The sequence below is a fragment of the Ranitomeya imitator genome, chromosome 1, assembly GCF_032444005.1.
Source record: "Ranitomeya imitator isolate aRanImi1 chromosome 1, aRanImi1.pri, whole genome shotgun sequence".
In the NCBI taxonomy this organism is placed as follows: domain Eukaryota; kingdom Metazoa; phylum Chordata; class Amphibia; order Anura; family Dendrobatidae; genus Ranitomeya; species Ranitomeya imitator.
In genome coordinates this window covers 1,045,379,408-1,045,403,539 of record NC_091282.1, presented here as the reverse complement: position 1 = coordinate 1,045,403,539, position 24,132 = coordinate 1,045,379,408, and the positions used below count along the sequence as shown (strand labels likewise).

At 45.6% G+C, this 24,132-nt stretch overlaps 1 protein-coding gene across 1 annotated transcript in view; it reads right to left on the bottom strand.

Moving 5' to 3' along the window:
- Positions 1 to 24,132, bottom strand: part of TMEM131L (transmembrane 131 like) — a 203,978-nt gene that overhangs the window by 31,555 nt on the left and 148,291 nt on the right. Inside the window, exons 22-26 of the mRNA XM_069744093.1 lie at positions 21,766 to 21,952; positions 15,134 to 15,319; positions 14,770 to 14,919; positions 13,539 to 14,161; positions 11,378 to 11,529 (exon numbers count right to left, since the gene is read on the bottom strand). Coding sequence (XP_069600194.1) covers positions 11,378 to 11,529; positions 13,539 to 14,161; positions 14,770 to 14,919; positions 15,134 to 15,319; positions 21,766 to 21,952 — 1,298 coding nt within the window. The remainder of the gene's footprint in view (positions 1 to 11,377; positions 11,530 to 13,538; positions 14,162 to 14,769; positions 14,920 to 15,133; positions 15,320 to 21,765; positions 21,953 to 24,132) is intronic.

Genomic DNA, 24,132 nt, shown 5'->3' with positions numbered 1-24,132 from the left:
AGTGGTATCAATAAAAACGTCAGCTTGGAACGCAAAAAATAAGCCCTCACCTGACCCCAGATCACAAAAAGTGGAGACGCTACGGGTATCGGAAAATGGCACAATTTTTTTTTTTTTTTTTTTAGCAAAGCTTGGAATTTTTTTTCACCGCTTAGATAAAAAATAACCTAGACATGTTTGGTGTCTATGAACTCGTAGTGACCTGGAGAATCATAATATCAGGTCAGTTATTAGCATTTAGTGAACCTAGCAAAAAAGCCAAGCAAAAAACAAGTGTGGGATTGCACTTTTTTTGCAATTTCACCACACTTGGAATTTTTTTCCAGTTTCCTAGTACACGACATGGTAAAACCAATGATGTTGTTCAAAAGTACAACTCGTCCCGCGAAAAAATGAGCCCTCACATGGCTGATGGAAAGATAAAAAAAGTCCTGGCTCTGGGAAGGAGGGGAGCGAAAAACAAACACGGAAAAACGAAAATCCCAAGGTCATGAAGGGGTTAACCAATCAGAGCTCAGATTAATTAAGTGTAGCAAAATAGAAGCTGAGCTGTGATTGGTTGCTATTGGCAGCCTGATAAATCCCCAGCCAACAGGAAGCACTCCCCCCTGGCAGTATATATTAGCTCACACATACACATAATAGACAGGTCATGTGACTGACAGCTGCCGTATTTCCTATATGGTACATTTGTTGCTCTTGTAGTTTGTCTGCTTATTAATCAGATTTTTATTTTTGAAGGATAATACCAGACTTGTGTGTGTTTTAGGGCGAGTTTCATGTGTCAAGTTGTGTGTGTTGAGTTGCGTGTGGCATATATAAAGTATATATAAAGAAACTCCGGCACACTACTGTTCAAAGAATTGTCTTTCATTTCTTAATTAATCCTTGTGTTCAAAAAATTATTTTCATTACAACGGTGGGATTTCCAAAAAATTAGTTGCATGTGGCGACATGCATGTAGCGACTTTTGTGAGATGAGTTTTGTGTGGCGACATGCGTGTAGCAACTTTTTGTGTGTCAAGTTGCATGTGACAGGTGCAGCAAGTTTTGCGCATGGCGAGTTTTGTGTGTGTTACGTGTTTTGTGTGGCGAGTTGCGCATGGACAATTTTATATTACAGGATGATTTATGTAAACTAGAAGCTTGGGCTGATAAATGGCAAATGAGCTTTAATGGGGATAAATGTAAGGTCATGCACTTGGGTAGAAGTAATAAGATGTATAACTATGTGCTTAATTCTAAAACTCTGGGCAAAACCGTCAATGAAAAAGACCTGGGTGTATGGGTGGATGACAAACTCATATTCAGTGGCCAGTGTCAGGCAGCTGCTACAAAGGCAAATAAAATAATGGGATGCATTAAAAGAGGCATAGATGCTCATGAGGAGAACATAATTTTACCTCTATACAAGTCACTTGTTTGACCACACTTAGAATACTGTGCACAGTTCTGGTCTCCGGTGTATAAGAAAGACATAGCTGAACTAGAAGAGCGACCAAGGTTATTAGAGGACTGGGGGGGGGTCTGCAATACCAAGATAGGTTATTACACTTGGGGCTATTTAGTTTGGAAAAACGAAGACTAAGGGGTAATCTTATTTTAATATATAAATATATGAGGGGACAGTACAAAGACCTTTCTGATGATCTTTTTAATCATAGACCTGAAACAGGGACAAGGGGGCATCCTCTACGTCTGGAGGAAAACAGGATTTTTGGTTGCTTACCGTAAAATCTGTTTCTCGGAGCCTTCATTGGGGGACACAGGAACCATGGGTGTATGCTGCTGCCACTAGGAGGCTGACACTATGCAAATAAAAAGTTAGCTCCTCCTCTGCAGTGTACACCCCACCGACAGGAAGTAGGATCTTCAGTTAGTGAGAAAGCAGTAGGAGAAGCAACGTGTAAAAGAGAAGGATAATATAATAATAATAAACTTTATATAGCGCCAACAAAATCCATGGCGCTTCACAGATTAACAGCTTCAAACACTCAGAGTGTTCAAAGAACTCAAACGTAGACAGTAAACAGAGCTGTTCAACTTGGGAGGGTGCTGTGTCCCCCAATGAAGGCTCCGAGAAACAGATTTTACGGTAAGCAACCAAAAATCCTGTTTTCTCTATCGCCTTTCATTGGGGGACACAGGAACCGTGGGACGTCCCAAAGCAGTCCCTGGGGTGGGAAAAAACAGACTTCCATCAGGCCAGAGGACTCACCACTGCCGCCTGCAGGATCCTTCTGCCCAGGCTGGAGTCGGCCGTAGTTCGGCGAAACGTGTGGATGGAAGACCAGGTTGCCGCTTTGCAAAGCCGTCGGCGAAAGCCCTGTGACGTACCGCACTGGAAGCGCCGACTGCCCGGGTAGAGTGAGCCTTCATCTCAGGAGGGGGCCCTCTGTGCTTGACCCGGTAAGCTTCCAAAATTGCCATTCTGATCGAGTGAGCAATCGTCGCCTTGGAAGCCGGCAGGCCTCTACGCACGCCATCAGGGATGGCGAAAAGAGAATCCATCTTTCGGAAAGCGGCCGTGCTAGCCAGGGAGATCCTCACTGCCCTGACGAGGTCCAGCCTGTTCAACGATCGCTCCAGAGGATGAGTCGGAGCTGGACAAAAGGAAGGTAGAACGAAGTCCTCGTTGAGGTGGAAAGATGAAAACCACCTCGAGAAAGGAAGGAAGGCGGAGGCCTGGGACCACCTTATCCTGGTGGAAAAATCAAGAAAGGAGGACGGCAGGAAATGGCCGTCAACTCAAAAACGCGGCGGATCGAAGAGATGGACCTGAGAAAAGCCACCTTCCGAGATAGAACTGACAGGGAAAACTCCCTGAGAGGCTCAAAGGGGGGAACCCCTAAGAACAACCAACACAACCTTTAAATCCCATGAATCCACAGAGGCCCTGAACGGAGGGACAGCGTGGACTACTCCTTGAAGGAAAGTCTTAACCTGTGGCTGAGGAGATAAAGTCTTCTTAAAGGGAAGAAGAGCGCAGGAACCTGGCCCTTTTGAGAACTGAGAGCGAAGCCCGAATCCAGTCCTGCCTGAAGGAAAACCAAATGGAAGGCAGGGAAAAGGGACATAGGTGAAAAGCGGTTGGACTCGCATCAGCGAAAGTAAGCCTTCCAGGTACAATAGTAGATCCTGGAAGAAGACGAAGGCTTCCTAGCCTGGATTATAGTGTGACTCATCCGGGCCGAAAGGCCGGACACTCTTAAAAACAGTGGAGTCCACATCCACGCCGTTAAACTGAGCGACCGATAATTCGGGTGGCAGATCGGACCCTGAGACAGCAGATCGGGTCTGTTTGGAAGGCACCAGGGGTGTCCGCGAGAAGATAGACGATGTCTGCAAACCAAGACCTCCAGGGTCAATCCGGGACGATCAGAATGACCGGCACCCATCCCGCCTTGATCTTTTTCGACAGCTTGGAAAGCAATGGAAGGGGTGGGAACCGATAGGGGAGCAGGAACTGCGACCAAGGAATGGCCAAAATGTCAACACCACTGTGAGGGGATCACGGGACCCTGGGCCGACCCGAGGGACCTCCTGTTCAATCGGGACGCCATGAGGTCCACCTCTGGAGTCCCCCATCGAAGAGCAATCTGACGGGAAACCTCCTGAAGTACCATTCCCCTGCCGCGAGGCCCTCGAAGCCGAGGAAGTCGGCGGCCTAAATGTCCACGCCGGGGACATGCACTGCGGAGCTCACCAGGACCGTTGCCTCTGTCCAAAGGAGGATCCTGGAATCTCGGCCGAGGCCAGAGAACGCCGAGTCCACCCCTGGTGGTAGACGTATGCCACTGCTGTGTCATTGTCTGTCTGGGTTCGAATTGGCAGGCTGCTGAGAATCCTTACCCAGTGAAGGCAAGACGGAAAGATGATCCGGAACTCGAGAACATTGATCGGCAAAGAGGACTCCTGCGCCGACCAACAACCCTGAAAGAACAGGAGACAAAGCCCCGCGCCTCCGCCGAGCGGGCTGGCGCCCGTCGTCACCACCTGCCAGGGAACTGGAAGGAAGGATATGCTGAGAAGGATCTACTCTGGGATAAGAGAAGTGACCTCGGCCACCAGTCGAGGAACCATTTGACCCGGGAGAAAACCGGGTCGGACGATGCAGGGAGAAGACAGACCTGTCCCCTGTGATAGAATAGCCTGCTGAAGAAGTCTTGAATGAAACGGGCGAAGGGAAAATTGCTTCCGATGTTGCAACCAACCTCCTTAGGGCCTTTAAGGCCCATCGGAAAGGAGGGGAGCCGAGAACCCTGGAGCAAGTGAACTTCCTGACAAAGGAGGGATATCTTGTCTTCGGGAAGGAAGACTCTGGTCCGACAAGTGTCGAAGAACATGCCCGGAGATACGAGGCGCTGAACAAGACGGAACTTCTTCCTGTTGACGAGCCACCCGCAACAGTTAGAATGTCGGGAAAGATGGATAGACTTTCGGGAGCCTGAAACCGAAATTCCTGAGCCTCCATGGAAGCGATTACTGAACGAGGGGATATCGTCCTGAAGTGTCTCCGACGAAACTTCTTGTTCAGCAAATTGAGATCTGGACTGGGACGACCCTTGTCATTCTCTGTCAGTACAAAAAGATTCGAAGAGAAGCCTGTGAACCGTTCCTGTTCTGGGACGGGAACGATTACTCCGGATTTAAGGAGGGAAACAATGGCAGTAAAGAAAAACCGGGACTAGAGCGGGGTCTCTCGTAGGTTGGGATTTGAAGAAAACGATCCCAGGACCGTGAAAAGAAGATTTTGTGTCTAGAGGGAACAGGTGCCCTGGCCCATGCGACCTCTGCTGAGGAGACCCAGACGTCCCTGAGGAACAGGAGACGGTTGCCCAGTCTGAGAAACGGGCTGGGGTCTAGTCGTGGGTCATGCCTAAGTGGAACTTCCAGTCCTGGACCTGGAGAATCCACCTTAGGAGTAGCGGGCACGCCAGGGAAGAGTGAGCCGAAGAAAACCTTCTTCTCTTGTGGCCTCTGCAGTTGCGAAGAAGAATCTGATGCCGCAAACTACGAGAAAGGTCGAAAAGACCAAAGTAGCCGCCTAAGAGGAAGTAGGTGAGGTCTGGAGAAGGGGACTGGTGCCACCAGTGGCGTCCTTAATAATTTGGTCCAGCTTGGAACCGAAAGGACGTGAACCTTGAAAAGGCAGGCTAGTGAGGGACTTCTTCGATGACTCTTGAGTCAAACAGTGCGACAGCTGGCAACGACATTACTGGGCGCCCGTGCGGCAGAAGACGCGACGTCCCGGGAACAAATTATTCCCCGGCATGAGTAATCTGGGTGGCAAGTTCCGCCAGCCGGCCTGACGGAGCTCCAGCTTGAATGTCCCAACGGAGTTGTTTAGCCCCTCAGATACAGACTTCGAAACCCATGAGGAAGCCAAAGCCGGACATTGGGATGATGCGGCAGTTTCGAAGGCCGACTTCACGAAGAATTCCATGATCCTATCGATGGAATCTTTCAGAGCCGCCCACCGGACAGCGTAAGGACTGTGTTGGCGGCAAGTCTAGCGGTCGACGGATCCACAGGGGGAGAGGTCGTTCTCTAACGCCTCTCATTCCGGTTGGCAATGAGATCCGGAGGAAAGAGATATGAGACTCCAAGACGCTTGTCTCTTTGAGAACGTCTGGTCGAATTCGCTCTCTCTGGCCAGAAGCTCCTCGAATTCAGGATGAGGAGCAAATACCTTGGGAGGTAGTTTAGACCGTCTAAACGAAACCGCCTGATCTGCGGGTTTCGTAGAGGAATCTTCGATGCCACAGGTCTGATTGGTCGCTCCAATGAGGCTTTGAACCATATCCCTCATGTTAGCGATTTGGTTCGAATCCGGCCCCAAATTATCCTCCGAAGGCGCATCAGAGAAGCCTCGCCTGACTCAGCGGATGAGGATCGGGAGGACGCCGACCGCAGAGGAGGACCGAGTGGCGAGATGGAGCGAGAAGAGGACTCAGACCGGCGTTCCTGTCTGGACCTTTTGCAGCTAGCCTTGGAAGGCTTGGACGGAGCTTCCTGCGACCCGGTGGCTACTGCGGGGGTCTGCAGGGGTAACCTATCCAGCACGGAAACCAGGGTTTGAGACACCCCTGTTAAATTGGCCACCGATTGAGACAGAGAGGAGGCCCAGCCTGGGATGGGTATCACTCTGGGGCGGATCGGCTGGGGGATCCTGGGCGGTGGGAACAATCGGGTTGCTGCAGGACAGACATAGCGGAGTGTCAGTCTGCGGTGCAGAGCTACTTACGGCAGACGAAATCCGGAGGAAGCTGTCCGGCTAGATGGTATGGACCTCCGGCGAGAAATAGACCCTTAGGCAGGAGGGTGGTAAGGCCTGCTGCCGTAATCTTGATCGATCTGCGTTGCTTAAAATTAACTTTCATTGCTGGGGTTCGAACTCACAGCTCTCTGTTTGCAAGCCTGCACACCTTACCACTGTACTATCTCACTCTCTTGTTCCGGAGGAGGGGACTCGTGGTTCAGGAGTCCCAAGATGGCGCCGGTGGGAGGAGAAAAGGCGGTTCTCAGTGAAATTGTCGGGCGGGAGAAAAGCCCGCCCGACGAACAAGGAAGGGGGGCGGAGTCCGGCAACGGAAGTAGGCCCAGGCAGAAGCCGGGGCCTAAATTAGCGATCGGTGACCGGCATGGAAGGGCCGCAGCGGAGAACCGTGCGCCGCAGAAGGCGATGGTGAGCGGCCGCCTACAGCGGCGGGAGTAGCGCAGCCGCAGGTCCCAAGCGGTGTGGCGGTCTGGCAAGCCGCCGCGCTGAGGGAGGATGAGCAGCACTGCAAGCAGCCAGAGGGACGCAGCTGCAGTGGGCCCGAAGCGATGCGGCGGCCGGCAAAGCCGCCGCGCTGAATAGAAATGAACGGCCGCATACAGCGGCCGGAGCAGGGAAGCCAGAGAGGGCCGAAGCGATGTGGCGGCTGGGAAGCCGCCGCGCTGAAAAGAACGGCCGCATACAGCGGCCAGAGCGATGCGACGCAAAGCCACCACGCAGAAAAGAAATGAACGGCCGCAAACAGCGGCCGGAGCAGGGGAGCCACTGAGGGCCGAAGCCACCGCGCTGAAGCTGGGGCTAGGAAGCCTGCAGGACCCGAGGCGGAAATGTCCCCCCCCTGAGCAAGGCCACGCAGATAGCGTGCCTGGACAAGAAGCGGCGCGGTGGTCCGTAAAGGCAGCCGCGCCGGAACAGGGAGGCCGCATCCACGGAAGTGGCGCGGCTGAAAAGAGATGCGATTCGCATCAGAAAACCCCCCTAAATAGGATTTTTTTTTTTTATTTCTGGGATCCAGGGAAGCCACAGGGTGGGGCGGGAAAATACTCACCTAAAGATCCCCCGCCGGTACTAACCTGGAAGGAATGAGACGTCCACGGAGCTGATGGACGTCCTCGTCTCCTCCGACCGACAGGCTCTGGTGGGCGAGTGGGTGGGGGACGGAGCCAGGACCGGACTTCTGAGCACGCTTGTGTGCTAGGATCTTGGTCCTGGAGAGGAATCTATGAGGATACGGGGTGGCAGTACACGCCGTACTCATAGTCCGCATAGTGGGACTACAGGTGTTCACCCTGTATCCCTCCGGAAAAACCTGAAAGGAAACGACGCACATTGAGGTAGATAAGGGTCTAATGAAAGACCCGTGTCCACCTCCTACTGACACTAAGCTAAACTGAAGATCCTACTTCCTGTCGGTGGGGTGTACACTGCAGAGGAGGAGCTAACTTTTTATTTGCATAGTGTCAGCCTCCTAGTGGCAGCAGCATACACCCATGGTTCCTGTGTCCCCCAATGAAAGGCGATAGAGAAAGAAGGTTTAAGCATAATAACAGACGCAGGTTCTTTACTGTAAGAGCAGTGAGACTATGGAACTCTCTGCCGTATGATGTTGTAATGAGTGATTCATTACTTAAATTTAAGAGGGGACTGGATACCTTTCTGGAAAAGTATAATGTTACAGGGTATATACACTAGATTCCTTGATAGGGCGTTGATCCAGGGAACTAGTCTGATTGCCGTATGTGGAGTCGGGAAGGATTTTTTTTCCCCAATGTGGAGCTTACTCTTTGCCACATGGTTTTTTTTGCCTTTCTCTGGATCAACATGTTAGGGCATGTTAGGTTAGGCTATGGGTTGAACTAGATGGACTTATAATCTTCCTTCAACCTTAATAACTATGTAACTATGTATGTGTGGTGCGTTTTGAGTATGTGCAAGTTTTGTGTGAGGCAACTTTTGCATGTGTTGCAACTTTTGTGCATGTGGCAATTTTTCCGCGTGTGCAAGTTTTGCGTGTGGCGTTTTCCATGAGGTGAGTTTTGCACGTGTGGCGAGTTTTGCGTGAGCCTAGTTTTGCATGTGGCAAATTTTGGGCGTGGCGAGTTTTGATTGGCGACTTTTGTGTTTCGACTTATGTGGCGAGGTTGGTGTATGTGTGGTGAAATGTGTGCTGAGGGTGGTATATGTGTTCAAGCACGTGGTAGTGTGTGGCGCATTTTGTGTGTGTGTTCATATCCCTGTGTGTGGTGAGTGTCCCATGTCGGGGCCCCACCTTAGCAACTGTACGGTATATACTCTTTGGTGCCATCGCTCTCATTCTTTAAGTCCCCCTTGTTCACATCTGGTGCAGCTATCAATTTGCCTCCTACGCTTTTCCTTTCACTTTTTCCCCATTATGTAGATAAGGGCAAAATTGTTTGGGGAATTGGAAAACGTGGGGTTAAAATTTTGTCTCACAACATAGCCTATGACGCTCTCGGGGTCCAGATGTGTGAGTGTGCAAAATTATGTGGCTGTAGCTGTGACGGTGCAGATGCCAATCCCGGACATACATACATACACACAATCAGCTTTAAAACTCCCCCTAATATAAAATATATTAACGCATTATAATATATATATATATATATATATATATATATATATATATATATATATATATATATATATATATATATATATATATATATATATATATATATATATATATATAACGCATATTATATTAAACACATTAACCATTAACCTAACTATCCCTGTGTGGCCCATTCAAAAACAAACAAAAAAAACAATCAGGTTCCTCGCAACATGTTCTCATACGCTTTATGCAGTTAATAGCCCTCTGTCTGTACTGTTACATATTTAGGCTGTTAACTGGGTCATGCAGCTTTACATGAACACCCGAGCCTTACACTATGGCTGGTCCGAACAACGAAAGCAACTGTTACCATCCACCTCTCGTGTCTCCCCTTTTCCTCATAGTTTGTAAGCTTGCGAGCAGGGCCCTCATTCCTCTTGGTATCTATTTTGAACTGTGATTTCTTTATGTCTATTGTCTGTACAAGTCCCCTCTATAATTTGTAAAGCGCTGTGGAATATGTTGGCGCTATATAAATAAAATTATATATATATATATATATATATATATAGATAGATAGATAGATAGATAGATAGATAGATAGATAGATAGATATATAGATAGATAGATATAGATATGTATATAAATATATATATATATATATATATATATATATATATAGATATATCTAGATATATATATCTATGTATATATATATATATATATATATATATATATATATATATATATATATATATATATATATAGATATACATATAGATATATCTATATATATATTATATTATATTAGGGGGAGTTTTTGCCACGCTTGTGTCAATGCTGCAGGTCATCACCTATTATTCCTGGATGGTGCTGTGCTCTCTGGATGATGCTCTTATTTATATGTGTAAAATAAAGTGTATTCACATATCTAATTAAAAAGAAATGTATTCGATATTTTGTTATTAGCTATGTGAATACCTTCATTTTACACACACACACACTCTCAGACTAGGACTGGCTTGCATCAGCTGACGGGCAATGTTGGAGCAGCAGGGGCTTCAATAGTTATGTAATGCTTACTTTGCAATTTCAAAACTTTAGTTGCATTGGTCTTATGAAACTAGACTAAGTTACCTATTGAACTAAGCTCATCTTGCTCCACACTCTGAGGACAAGTCAGAAAAAGCATCTATGCTCCTAAGTATATAGTGCACGTCACAATCAGACATCACCGTAGCAGTGTGCCATTTCCCAGGATTAATGGCACGATCTTCCTATCACTGTCCCTTGATGGAGCTGTGCTTTGCGAATGGAAAAGTCCAAATCCCACTGATCGGTTTAGTTGTGGTTGGCCTGCTTTTAAAGCTTTAATGCTTTTACTATACAAATCCTAGACGCTGATGGCACAAACTGAACAGTTGCAGTCCAAAAATCCTGCTCTTACGCCGTTTACTCTTCTTGGGAGTTATGTTTTCTCCGAGCTTATATTTCCTCATCTTAGTTATTGTGACTATCTGCCGTATCTGGGAGCAGATGAATGCAGTAATATATACCGTAAGTAACAGCCACTAAGCTGCCACCTGCTGGCCCAACATGGTACTGCATTACATATTAGGAAAAAGAACGGCTGAAAGTGGAGCAGTGCCAAAGCTACATCAAGTGATATTATAATGGTCGCTGTCCTGCCCCTTCTTAGATGCAATCAACAGGATTCTATGGACCACACACCTCAGACACTGCTTATCTAGAAGACTATACTGCCCAGAGTGCAATCTGCTTTTCCCCAACACCAATGAAGGATAACACCAATGAAAAATAAAGAAGGAGATATAATAATACGGCATTTTACGAGGGAGTCTGTCAGCACAGAACTGCTCAAACCAAGTACAGGTGCTCGGTGCACCCTTGGCGTGGCCAAACATATAAGTGTACCTTCCCACCTACTTGTTTTCCCTCTACATTCACCCTTCACTGGCTTTATAAAGCCAAAGCGGTCAACCAAGAAGAGGGGATGGAAGAGGGGGATGGAGGGAAAACAAGAAGGTGGGAAGGTGCACTTAAATGCTTGGCTACACCAAGGGTGCACCATGTGCCTGTTTGAACAGTCGTTTCATGCTGACAATCTCTCTAACATCACACCATCTCTGTAGATAGCAGGCCTGGGTCTAAAAATGCACTTGTGGTGTAAACTAAACAAGACAGCAGCTTGAGTTCTGGATCTTTGCTGGGTTGAATCATGTTCTCAGATGACATAGCTCTAAAAGGGTTTCCTTACAATCGCTAGTGATCACCTACCCACAGTGAGCGTCCCATAACCCCTTGACCACAGTGAAGAGGCATATGACTGGTGCGGTGATCGCGAGTACATGCATGCTGCATCTTTAAATAATGATTACAGGGCTGAAGGAAACAATTTTCCGTCTCCCAGATTCTTATACCAATCTGTGTGTGGCATGAGGGATATTGGGGTGAACCATTTTCTGGACAGCACATCACACATTGTAATCATTGTAAGGCACCTTTGCTGAGGTCAGCTCCACTCTACCACAGGCCTTCTCCTCTCTGGCCATGTACGGAGGACTTTTTTCTGCCGAAACCTCTTTTTCCACTGACTTTTTAGAGGTGACAATGTTAGCCTTGAGTGCTGGTGGAGAAGCCCGAAGATTATTCCCTGGAAATAAGTAGAAGGTATGAGCACAACACAAAGTGGTTCAAACAAAAACAATATAATTATATGTTGGCAAAAACGACTAAAACATTCACCCTAAATATGTCAGTAGGACTAAAGCTAGCCCCAATAATTAATCTCCAAACTAAAGTCAAAGAGGATTTTTGACCACCAGCTCTCCAGTGTGTAGACCACCCACCAAACAGCTCCCATACTGGATTTCTAAACACCGATTGTGACAGGGTTTGGTGTGGTCACCTGTCGTCACGGCTAACTACTGGCTATACACATTACATGTACAACAGCCAAACTTTCCAATTTGATTAAGTCCATCTGATATTATGGGGGATTCATGACACGGTCTGATAGGGGGCATAAAATAGAGGCAGTTTTGTCTCCACTACCCAATCTTTTTGCTCTCTCCCTGAGATATTTGGCAGTCGAAATACTGTTTCCATTTTTTTTTCACTAATTAAAGCCAACATTTTTTGCTAATCAATTTTATACTATATTCTCATGAGTCTTGGTGCAGATTTTCCTTTTGTAAAGTGATTTCAATTTCTCAGTGCAGCAGACTCTAGGTGGCGCTCATTGCACAGTTATCTATAAGGGTAAGGTTCCATGTTCCGGATTGCCGGCGCTTTGGACGGAGCGGAAAACTCGCTCTGCCCAAAGCGCCGCCCCCTTCTGAACGCACGGTGATTCCGGATGTGTTCATTGCACACATCCAGAATCTCCGCATCCCACACATAGGGCCCTGTGATTTACCTTGCGGCGACGCAGCGTTGCCGCAAGGTAAACGGACATGCTGCGTTCTAAAAAGACATGCCGCATGTCCGTAAACACAGGGCCGCCGGATACGTGTTCGCACACATAGTGGAGACGGGATTTCATAAAATCCCCTCCACTATGCTATAACATCTGGATGCTGAGGGTTGAATCCGTAGCTAATCTGGATGTAATCCTGAACGTGTACACATACCCTAAGGTGGCCGATGCTATGAATAAGGCTACTTTCACACATCAGTTTTTTGCCATCAGGCACAATCCAGAAAATTTGTAAAAATGGATACGGCGCAAATTGTGAAAAACTTATATGTCGGATGTGTTTTTTTACTGGATCCGTTTTTTGTTTTGAACTTCCTGTTCCAGAGAGAGAGACTCACTCCAGAATGGAAAATGCAGCTATGGGGCATGCTCAGTGTAAAAATACCAGAATCGGTAGCCGCTGGATTCACTCATTTCATCCGTTTATCGCCGGAACTGTTGCTGTGCAGTTTTTCACCGGACAGAAAAAAACATTCCTCTGTACGTTTTCTCCGTCCGCCAGAAAAATAATTTTTGACAGATCCGGCAAAAAACGGATGAAACGTGTGGCCATCCATCGCAATTCGTCGCTAATACAACTCTGAGGAAAAAACGGATCCGGCGGGAAAAAAAGGTTCAGTTTTTTTCAAAATTCGCCGGATCGTGCCTGACGGCAAAAACCTGTTGTGTGAAAGTAGCCTAATACAGCCTGTGAAGGCTGCACTCTGCAAACAAGAAAGCACGATTTCACAGCCAGTCGTGGCCACAAATTGCAACAATACATTACCATGCATTAAGCATTCTCCTGCAAATAGAGCATTTAATTACTGTATTAGCAAAGAATATGGATGGAAGCATCATGTGTATAAGCTGCAGGTTACAGGGGAGCTCAATAGACCACAGCTGACCACGACAGTCATACAAGTGATTGTTCAATTCCCCCATTAACCTGTGACTTCAGCATGCATGTTTGTTCAATGGTGAGAGATAAATTATGTCCAATCCCTCTATCCTGACAAAAATCGTGGATTTGGACACCATATCCAAGGTGAATGGCTAATTTTGAGAAGTACTACATGATCATTCACATCTATAAGATCTGTGCCCCATGTCAGACAGATCCCACACATTACACAATGCATGATGACAAGGTATTTAGCAACTAAAAATATCAAAGCAGAAAATGGAATAAAAATGTTATTTACCCTCCACCTTTCTGAAAACAGGTTGCGATTCAGCCTGCTGCTGCAGCAGATTACTAGACGTGCCACCTTCGGGTACCTTACCGGCTCCGGATGCACAACAGTTCTGCAGCTTGGACTCAGACAATGTATCTGAGGACGTTTTGAAGTCCGTTTCCATAGGAAACATACAAATTATCGGCTCCTCCTTCAAAGTGCTTTCATTTATAGTCCTTTGTGAGAGAAGTGCAGCTTGCAGTGCAGATTCTTTTGCACCCAGATCATCATCTGGGTTGGTTAAGTGCTTGTGGTTACCCGTATCGATGTGGTCTACAGAAGTAAAGTCTGTCCACCTCTCTGCTAGAGTCTCACTACAGGTCGAGTCATCTGGAGAGGGCGGCTGCATGTCACCCATCAGCTGATGGTTGGTGTCACAGGCTGCGGCACTGCTGGACGCACTGCTTGGCTTCTGCTTTATGCTGTAATACACGGAACACTTGTGCTTCTTCTGGGACTGGCTGTATGTGGCTGGTAACCTCTTCGATGCATTCTGGCTTCGGACTGGTGGAGCAGCAACAGCCAAGAAGCCCTTCCCTTTACCTTTATCTGGTGGACTGGAAGAGTCCATAAAACTTTTGCAGCTGCTCCTGCAAGGTAACAAATGCTTTACAAAAGAGACCCAGAGATTGTACGCTACATATAATGGACTGAAGATTATTCTGGGTCACTGGGTCACGCAGCTAACACTTCTAGCAGACACAAAAATAGACTGCGGCAGCATTAGTGCAAGGTTCGAGTATGCTCAATGAATCACAAACTGCTGGAAAATTATTAGCACATTTACAAAATACATTTCACCCTTTGCTTCGCATCAGTGCGGTCATCCACAGCAAACAATGGATCAATTTACCCCAATTTGTGGGAAGGTCTTGCAATCTTCTTGAGATGGCTTACAAGTGTTATATGCTGCAGGCGTTCCGCAGGCTGACCCCACAGAGGACACTCTGCTGCTCATCTGTGATATGGCTTTAAAGATTTGACACCCCCTGGCATTATTATCAGCCATTGATGGGAAATTCTGTGCTATAAAATTATCGTATTTCAGGCAGAGCCTGAAATATTAGCCAGGAGAAATGTATAAACTGCCCTGACCCAGGCACCAGATAACAAATGACGACTTGTTAGTCCATTTTTATACATTTTACAAATGGATTTCCCTAGTTTTATGGAAGAATACAAGTGTGCACAGGCTTACCTGTACGATTCAGAGGTGAGGGTGTCCACTGGGTTAGAGATGTGCTGAGAGGACGGGCTGGAGCAGTTTCTATGTCTTAACTTTAAAAAATCTGTGAAAATATACTGGGCTTGCTGGATGGCAATCAGAACGACACCAAAGAGTGAGAGACTGTAAAAGAAAAAGATGATCATTTACTAGAGATTCAAATAGCACATTAAATGACGCACCATCAGTGTTGAGCAGTGGGCATGAAGGGCAAAATAAGGGCAATAGTTGGCGCTAAAGAACGGCAGAAACACAAAAGGATATAGATGGAGGCTACCTGAACACCACAAGAAACTCAGTCATATCTCACTAGAATGAGACCGAAAAGAGTATCTACCTGACGAAGAGTACCGTAAGCTTCCAAAAAGACTCTTCCCAGCTGGGTCCTGGGACTCCATCGGCACAAAGAGGTAGCAAGTGATGAGGCAGAGTCACGTTGAGGGTAAATCGAAACTCCAGTTTGGAAGCACTTACGAGTGTTAGCTCACGTATTACCCAGGAGGATGTGAAGTCTGGAATAAAGCTGTCAATATATAGGCAAATCAACTTGGGCATTATAAGAGGCAATCGCTTAGGAGATTATTTTCAATCAAATGTTTAGTGCTCCAGCTTACTAAAGGAGTGTGTTATAGGCATCCATTCAAAAGATGGACAACTTATTCTGCAGGAAACATATGCAGAAAAAAGCTGGAAAATGAAATACTCACCTCACTGATCCCCATCGTTATACTGTAGTTCTGGAGTCCACAGCTGGTCTCCACTTCATATCTAAGCAATGATGTCCCCAACTGGAAACACACTTTATTTCAATTATGGTCATGTCTGAATGGTTTCTAAAAATAGGCATGGCTGAATAACTCCTTTTTGGTAAAAAGTATATATGTATGCATTGCTGCATGTATATATCATAACATCAGAGACAGTTTTGGTCAACAACCCCCAGAGCCCTTCCTCCCGATTTCCCAGCCCTCCACCTCCAAAACCAACTTCTCCACCATTACGGAAGATCGACTCTCCACTCTACTCTCAAGATCGCATCTCACCACCTGTGCACTTGACCCGATCCCATCCCACTTCATCCCAAACCTCACCACAGTCTTCATCCCAACCCTAACACACCTCTTCAACCTATCACTAACAACTGGTGTTTTCCCCTCAAGCTTTAAACATGCCTCCATCACACCTATCCTCAGAAAGCCCTCTCTTGACCCATCCTCTGTATCTAGCTATCGCCCTATATCACTTCTCCCCTATGCCTCCAAGCTACTGGAACAACACGTCTACCTTGAACTGTCCTCCCATCTCTCTTCTTGCTTCCTCTTCGACCGCTTACAATCTGGCTTCCGGTCACACCATTCCACTGAAACTGCCCTTACTAAAGACACCAATGACCTCTTAACCGCCAAGAAGCAAGCGACACTACTCTGTCCTCCTCCTCCTGGACCTGTCGGCTGCCTTTGACACAGTGGACCATTCTTTATTATTACAGACCCTCTCATCCCTTCGCATCACAGACTTGGCCCTATCCTGGATCTCATCATGCCTAACAGACCGGACATTCAGCGTCTCCCACTCACACACCACCTCCTCACCTCGCCCCCTATCTGTCAGAGTCCCACAAGGTTCAGTCCTAGGGTCCCTGCTCTTCTCCATTTACACCTTTGGCCTGGGACAGCTCATAGAATCTCATGGCTTTCAGTATTATCTCTATGCTGATGACACACAGATCTACATCTCTGGACCAGATATCACCTCCCTACTAACTAGAATCCCTCAATGTCTGTCCAGTATTTCATGCTTCTTCTCTGCTAGATTTCTGAAACTTGTAGTCTTAGGCAAACTGAAGACCGCGCTCACGAGGTAGATTTAAGGTTTTTTTATTGAAGCCTACGCGTTTCAAGAGCTTTCTTACTCTCTTCTTCTTTGATATGCCCTGAAGGAGAGTAAGAAAGCTCTTGAAACGCGTAGGCTTCAATAAAAAACCTTAAATCTACCTCGTGAGCGCGGTCTTCAGTTTGCCTAAGACTACTACCCTCAATATCCTTTTGGATTTTTTTGGAGACCTGCTGCTACGGTTTTGCTTTTATGGGAGTTGTGACCTTGGTTCACAACTGCAATAGGTGAGCACATTTCCTGCAAAAGAATTTTATTCTTTCATATATAGTGAGACACATTGGGGGCGCCTTGTTTTTTTCTTTTTTTTCTTAGATTTCTGAAACTTAACATGGACAAAACGGAATTCATCATCTTTCCCCCCCATCTCACGTGACCCCCCCCCCTCAATGAACCTATCCATTACAGTAAATGGCTGCCCACTCTCCCCAGTCCCACAAGCTCGCTGCCTCGGGGTAGTCCTTGACACTGATCTCTCCTTCAAACCACATATCCAAGCCCTTTCCACTTCCTGCCGACTTCAACTAAAAAATATTTCACGAATCCGTTCATTCCTCAACCAAGAATCTGCAAAAACCCTAGTCCATGCCCTCATCATCTCTCGCCTTGACTACTATAACCTCCTGCTCTGTGGCCTCCCCTCGAACAATCTCGCACCCTTCCAATCTATTCCAAACTCTGCTGCCCGACTAATCCACCTGTCCCCCCGCTATTCCCCAGCTTCTCCCCTCTGTCAATCCGTTCACTGGCTCCCCATTGCCCAGACACTCGAGTACAAAACCCTAACCATGACATACAAAGCCATCCACAACCTGTCTCCTTCATACATCTGCGACCTCGTCTCCCGGTACTTTCCTGCACGCAACCTCCGATCCTCACAAGATCTCCTTCTCTATTGTCCTCTTATCTCCTCTTCCCACAATCGCATACAAGATTTCTCTCGCGCATCACCCCTACTCTGGAACTCTCTACCCCAACATATCAGACTCTCACCTACCATCGAAACCTTCAAAAAGAGCCTTAAGACCTACCTCTTCCGACAAGCCTACAACCTGCAGTAACCACTGATCGACCAAAGCGCTGCATGACCAGCTCTACCCTCACCTACCGTATTCTCACCCATCCCTTGTAGATTGTGAGCCCTCGCGGGCAGGATCCTCTCTCCTCCTGTACCAGTTATGACTTGTATTGTTTAAGATTATTGTACTTGTTTTTATTATGTATACCCGTCCTTGCATGTAAAGCGCCATGGAATAAATGGCGCTATAACAATAAACAATAATAATATATTAACCCCTTAATGACCGACAATACGTCTTTTTACTGAGCTGAGATATAAGAGAATAGCATCCCCATACTGGTGACAATCCAGCAGCTGTCGGCTGTACCCTATAGCTGACAACTCTCTGTATCAGCCATTATCACTGATGGCATCGTCTGTATCTGTTTAACACCTTATATGCTGCTATCAAAAGTGATTACATCATATAAATGGTTAACAGAGTGTGGGGGCTTCCTATTTAACCCCATCGGCACCCAGAGATCATGATTGTGTGGCCCTGATGCTTGCCATGGCAGTTCACGGCCAAATAGCAGCCCTTAGTGTCTGCCGGCTGTTGTAACCTGTTCAGACGTTAGTGACATTTAGGTGGTTAAAAATACAATTTTTTATTCCTGTCATTCACTTTGCATTAATTCCTGAAAATCACCTGAAGGGTAAATAAACTACCTGACAGCAGTTTTCAATATGGTATCACTTTTGTTTTTCCAATATATAGAACCCTCAAAGTCACTTCATACCCGGATACGTCCCTAAAAAAAACACATTTTGTACATTTCCTTGAAAAAATGAAATACTACTGCTACGGTTTTAAACCCCTCAAGACCTTGCCCTTTTCAGTTTTTCGCTCCCCTCCTTCCCAGAGCCATAACTTTTTTATTTTTTGGTCAATATGGCCATGTGAGGGCTTGTTTTTTGCGGGACAAGTTGCACTTTTGAACGACATCATTGGTTTTACCATGTCGTGTACTAAAAAATGGGAAAAAATTCCAAGTGCGGTGAAATTGAAAAAAAAAAGTGCAATCCCACACTTGTTTTTTGTTTAGCTTTTTTGCTAGGTTCACTAAATGCTAAAACTGACCTTCCATTTTGATTCTCCAGGTCATTGCGAGTTCATAGACACCAAACCTGTCTAGGTTACGTTTTATTTAAGTGGTAAAAAAAAATATCCCAAACTGTTAAAAAAAAATAAATAAATAAAAATGGCGCAATTTTCCAATACCCGTAGCGCCTCCATTTTTCGTGATCTGGAGTCAGGTGAGGGCTTATTTTTTGCGTGCCGAGCTGACGTTTTTAATTATACCATTCTGATGCAGATATGTTCTTTTGATCGCCCGTTACTGCATTTTAATGCAATGTTGTAGCGACCAAAAAAAAGTAATTCTGGCAATTTCAAATTTTTTTCTCGCTACGCCATTTAGCGATCAGGTTAAAGCTTTTTTTTATTGATAGATCGGGCAATTCTGAATGCGGCGATACCAAATATGTTTAGGTTTGATTTTTTTTTTGTTTTATTTTGAATGGGGTGAAAGGGGGGGGGAGGGGTGATCTAAACCTTAATATATTTTTTTTTTTTTTTTCATATTTTTTTAAACTTTTTTTTTTTTTTTTTTTACTTTTGCCATGCTTCAATAGCCTTCATGGGAGGCTAGAAGCTGGCATAGCCTGATGGGCTCTGCTACATAGCAGCGATCATCAGATCGCTCCTATGTAGCTGAATTGCAGGCTTGCTATGAACGCCGACCAAAAGGCGGCGCTCACAGCAAGCCGGCATCAGCAACCGCATCGCTGACCCCCGATCATGTGATGGGGGTCGGCGATGCGCTCATTTCCGGCCGATGGCCGGAAGCGCCGGGTAAATGCCGCTGTCATCATTTGACAGCGGCATTTAACTAGTTAATAGTGGCGGGTGAATTACGATTTCACCCGCTGCTATTGAGGGCACATGTCAGCTGTTCAAAACAGCAGACATGTCCTGGCTTTGATGCAGGCTCACCGCCGGAGCCCACATCAAAGCAGGGGATCCTACATAATAGTATGGCGGAGGTCGGTAAGGGGCTAAACTTCCTAAAATGCTAACAAAGTAAACTAACATTTTACAAATGGTGCTGATGTAAAGCCAACATGTGGGAAATGTTATTTATTCATGTTTTTCTGTGGTATGACTATCTGCAATAAAGGGATAATCATTCAAAGGTTGAAAATTGCCATACAGACATAAATTTACCATTAACAAAAATTATAATGTGCCACGAAAAAACAAAATCTCAAAATCACTGGGATTTGTTGAAGAATTCCAGAGTTATTGCCACATAAAGTGACACTGGTCAGATTTGAAAAATTTGGCCCAGTTACTAATATATATATATATACACACATACCTCACCACACACAATCCCGCCTCCACCTCATTACCACACACAATCCCGCCCCACCACATTACCACACAATCCCTCCCCCCCACTACGCACAATCCCGCCCCCACCCCATCTCCACACACAATCCTGCCCCCCCCCCACCACATTACCACAGATAATCCCGCCCCCCACCACATTACAACACATAATCCCCTCCACATTATCACACGAGGCTCCGTCCCCACACATTACCACACGAGGCTCCGTCCCCACACATTACCACACAAGGCTCCGTCCTCACACATTACCTCACGAGGCTCCGTCCACACACATTACCACACGAAGCTCCGTCCACGCACATTACCACACGAGGCTCCATCCTCACACATTACCTCACGAGGCTCCATCCTCACACATGTGATTGTGTTTAGGCTAGTTTCATATTTGCGTTTAAAAACGCAGCGTTTAAAATGCATCCGCAGGTGGTGAAAAAAACGCATGTAAACGCGTACAAATGCTGCGTTTTTAGGTGTTTACATGAGTTTTTTCCTGCATTTGCGTTTTTGATACGCATGATGAGAAATTTCACAAGAGAAAAATCAAGATCCAGACACCGCCAATGGGACTACAGAGGGCGTGTGACATGACTCTGTGGACCAAAATATGAAAAAATTGTAGCTCTCAAAATGTGGTAATGCAAAAAATATTTTTTGGAATAAAAAGCGTCTTTAGTGTGTGACAGCTGCCAATCATAAAAATCAACTAGAAAACCCACTATAAATAGAAATGGCTAGGGTTAGGGTTTGGATCCCTAGGGTTAGGGTTAGTGTTGGTTAGGGTTAGGATCCCTAGGGTTAGGGTTAGTGTTAGGGTTCGGATCCCTTTATCACCTTGATGGTGGGGGGTGGCTTATCAGTGTCTAGACTTGTTTTTCTCTATTGAAACGCATGCGTTCAAAAACGCAACCAAACGCATGCGTTTACATAGACAGCAATACGTTTTTTGCGGCAAAAAAACGCCTCTAGAAATTACTACATGTTGCATTTCCGCAACAAAACGCAAGCATAGAAACGACGCATGCGTCGTCAAACGCGGCCAAACGTGTACAAAAAAAACCGCATGCGTTTTTAATGTTAAATATAGGGGAAAAAACGCATGCGTTTATATGCGTAAAACACAGCGGCAAAAAAACGCAAATGTGAAACCAACCTAACAGAGAAATTTTAACTTAATTTATGTTTCGTTATGAAATTTGTTTAGACGCTGGAATGAATAAAAAATGCACATCTTACTGAATCCAGTTTGTTTTTGATTTTACACTGTGAATAAAATGTATTATTAGTATTATTCAGATTTTTAATGATTATCATTGTCATTAACTTCATTTTAAGTTAATTCACCACCTGCGTAAGCGCTATTGAATGTTGTCATCATTTACTTTAGTTTAATCACCAGCAATTAATTAGACAGCAATGAGTGTGCCGAGCGTTAGCTGGCTGGAAACAGCTAGTGTATATATATATTATATATATACACACACACACACATACACACATGTATACACACACACGCATATAGTACATACACAGTATTTTTAGAAATGTAGAAATACAGGTGATAAAAAGGTGACAGAAAATGTAGATTGTAAGGGAAACTTACACAATACTGATTTCCTTTGACGTGTTCTGGCTTAGGGAAAATGTATAACAGTCTTGGACTTCAAACCCAAAACCTTGGCAGCTGTATCCATTTATTTTCATGGACACAATTGTTATGGGTAAAGAACCAATGTTCTCAACTTTAAAGATTTTTGTGATGGACAGAATTTGCTTGCTTTCCTTGAGCTCTGTAAAAATTAAAACAGAAAAGCACATTTTATTAAACAGTTTATAAGTAGTGATGAGAGAGTGTACTCGTTGCTCGGGTTTCCCCGAGCACGCTCGGGTGGTCTCCGAGTATTTGTAACTGTTCAGAGATTTAGTTTTTGTTCACACAGCTGCATGATTTACAGCTGCTAGACAGGCTGAATACATGTGTGGATTCCCTAGCAACCAGGCAACCTCACATGTACTCAGGCTGGCTAGCAGCCGTAAATCTTGCAGCTGTGTGAACAAAAACTAAATCTCCGAGCAGTTACAAATACTCGGAGACCACCCGAGCAACGAGTATACTGGCTCCTCACTAATTATTACCATTTTTTCCCATGACTTTTTAGATTTGCTCGACATTGTCGGCATAGTTTTCCTTATCCAGATGATTTTCGCTTGTTGGTCATTTAAGCCAATTTTAAATGTGGCAATATTTTTGCACAATTGCACTCAAATATCCTAGTGGAGACCAGAATGTGACTAGTATGAATGCAACATTTCAAGCTTAGTGAAAGGCTTGTGACAAATTTTAATAATAAAAAAGCACAAATAAAAAAGCAGGAAAGTAAAATAAACAAAAAAAAAACATTTTTGCATTTGTGTTAAAGTCAAACATTATGCATGGAATGAACAAACTGGCCACATACTGTATCATTTTTTTTTCCTTTCTTTCTTCAAGATGGTCCGCTTTTAGAGCCTGGATGCTGGAGAGTGATGCTCAACTTGTCTCTTCAGAATTACCCATAGGTGTTTGATTAGATTCAGATCAGGAGACATATGTGGCCACTGAATCACTTTCACCCAGTTTTTCTTCAGAAAATCAACAGATGTGTTTTGGATAATTTCCATGTTAGAAAAGTGCACATCTACCAAGGGCATGGAGTGATGGTGGTATCTTCTCTTTATTCAATATAGAGCAGTATATCTGTGAATTCATAATAACATTACTGCACTCATGCAGCCCCACATAAGGACGCTGCCACCACAGCATTTCATGATAGGCACCATGTATTTAGAAAAATGCATGGTGCCTACAGTGAAACATGGTGGTGGCAGTGTCCTTATGTGGTGTTGCTGGTGTCTGAGAGCTACATTTCTGTGATAGTATCAGATTTACTGCTCTATAGTGAAAGAGAAGAATCATTCCGTGCACTTTTCCAACATAATGATTCAAACCACATCTGTTGCATTTCTCATGAAGAACAGGGTGAAAGTAATGCAATGGCCAAATCGGTCTCCAAGTTTCAAACCCAATCGAACATCAAGGGGGAATTCTGCAGAGACAAGTTGAGCATCACTCTCCACACAGCATCCTATATCACCCACAGTGTGTTCCCAATCACGCTCCTGTGCAGGCGTACTTCGCCTTATTTAATTGTGCACATAAGACAAATCAATTAATGTAGTCTGCCCGATATTTGATATCTTTTATGAAGTTTATCATGATGTTTGCATATTTGTAACATTCACTGACAATTATGTATCAGTATGAATTTATAATGTATGAATTTGTATAATGATGTTCAATTATCGTCATAACTGACTAGCTATTGAACCCGTTCTACGCTCGGGTGGCGAGCATTTATATTGGTATATGGTCTCCATCATGTGCTGCTGCCATCCTGCGCCCGTTCTGTCATGTGCTGCTGCCATCCTGCGCCCGTTCTGTCATGTGCTGCTGCCATCCTGCGCCCGTTCTGTCATGTGCTGCTGCCATCCTGCGCCCGTTCTGTCATGTGCTGCTGCCATCCTGCGCCCGTTCTGTCATGTGCTGCTGCCATCCTGCGCCCGTTCTGTCATGTGCTGCTGCCATCCTGCGCCCGTTCTGTCATGAGCTGCTGCCATCCTGCGCCCGTTCGGTCATGCGCTGCTGCCATCCTGCGCCCGTTCGGTCATGCGCTGCTGCCATCCTGCGCCCGTTCTGTCATGCGCTGCTGCCATCCTGCGCCCGTTCTGTCATGCGCTGCTGCCATCCTGCGCCCGTTCTGTCATGTGCTGCTCCCATCCTGCGCCCGTTCTGTCATGTGCTGCTCCCATCCTGCGCCCGTTCTGCACACAGCATCCTGTATCACCCACAGTGTGTTCCCAATCACACTCCTGCGCAGGCGTACTTCGCCTTATTTAATTGTGCACACAAGACAAATCAATTAATGTAGTC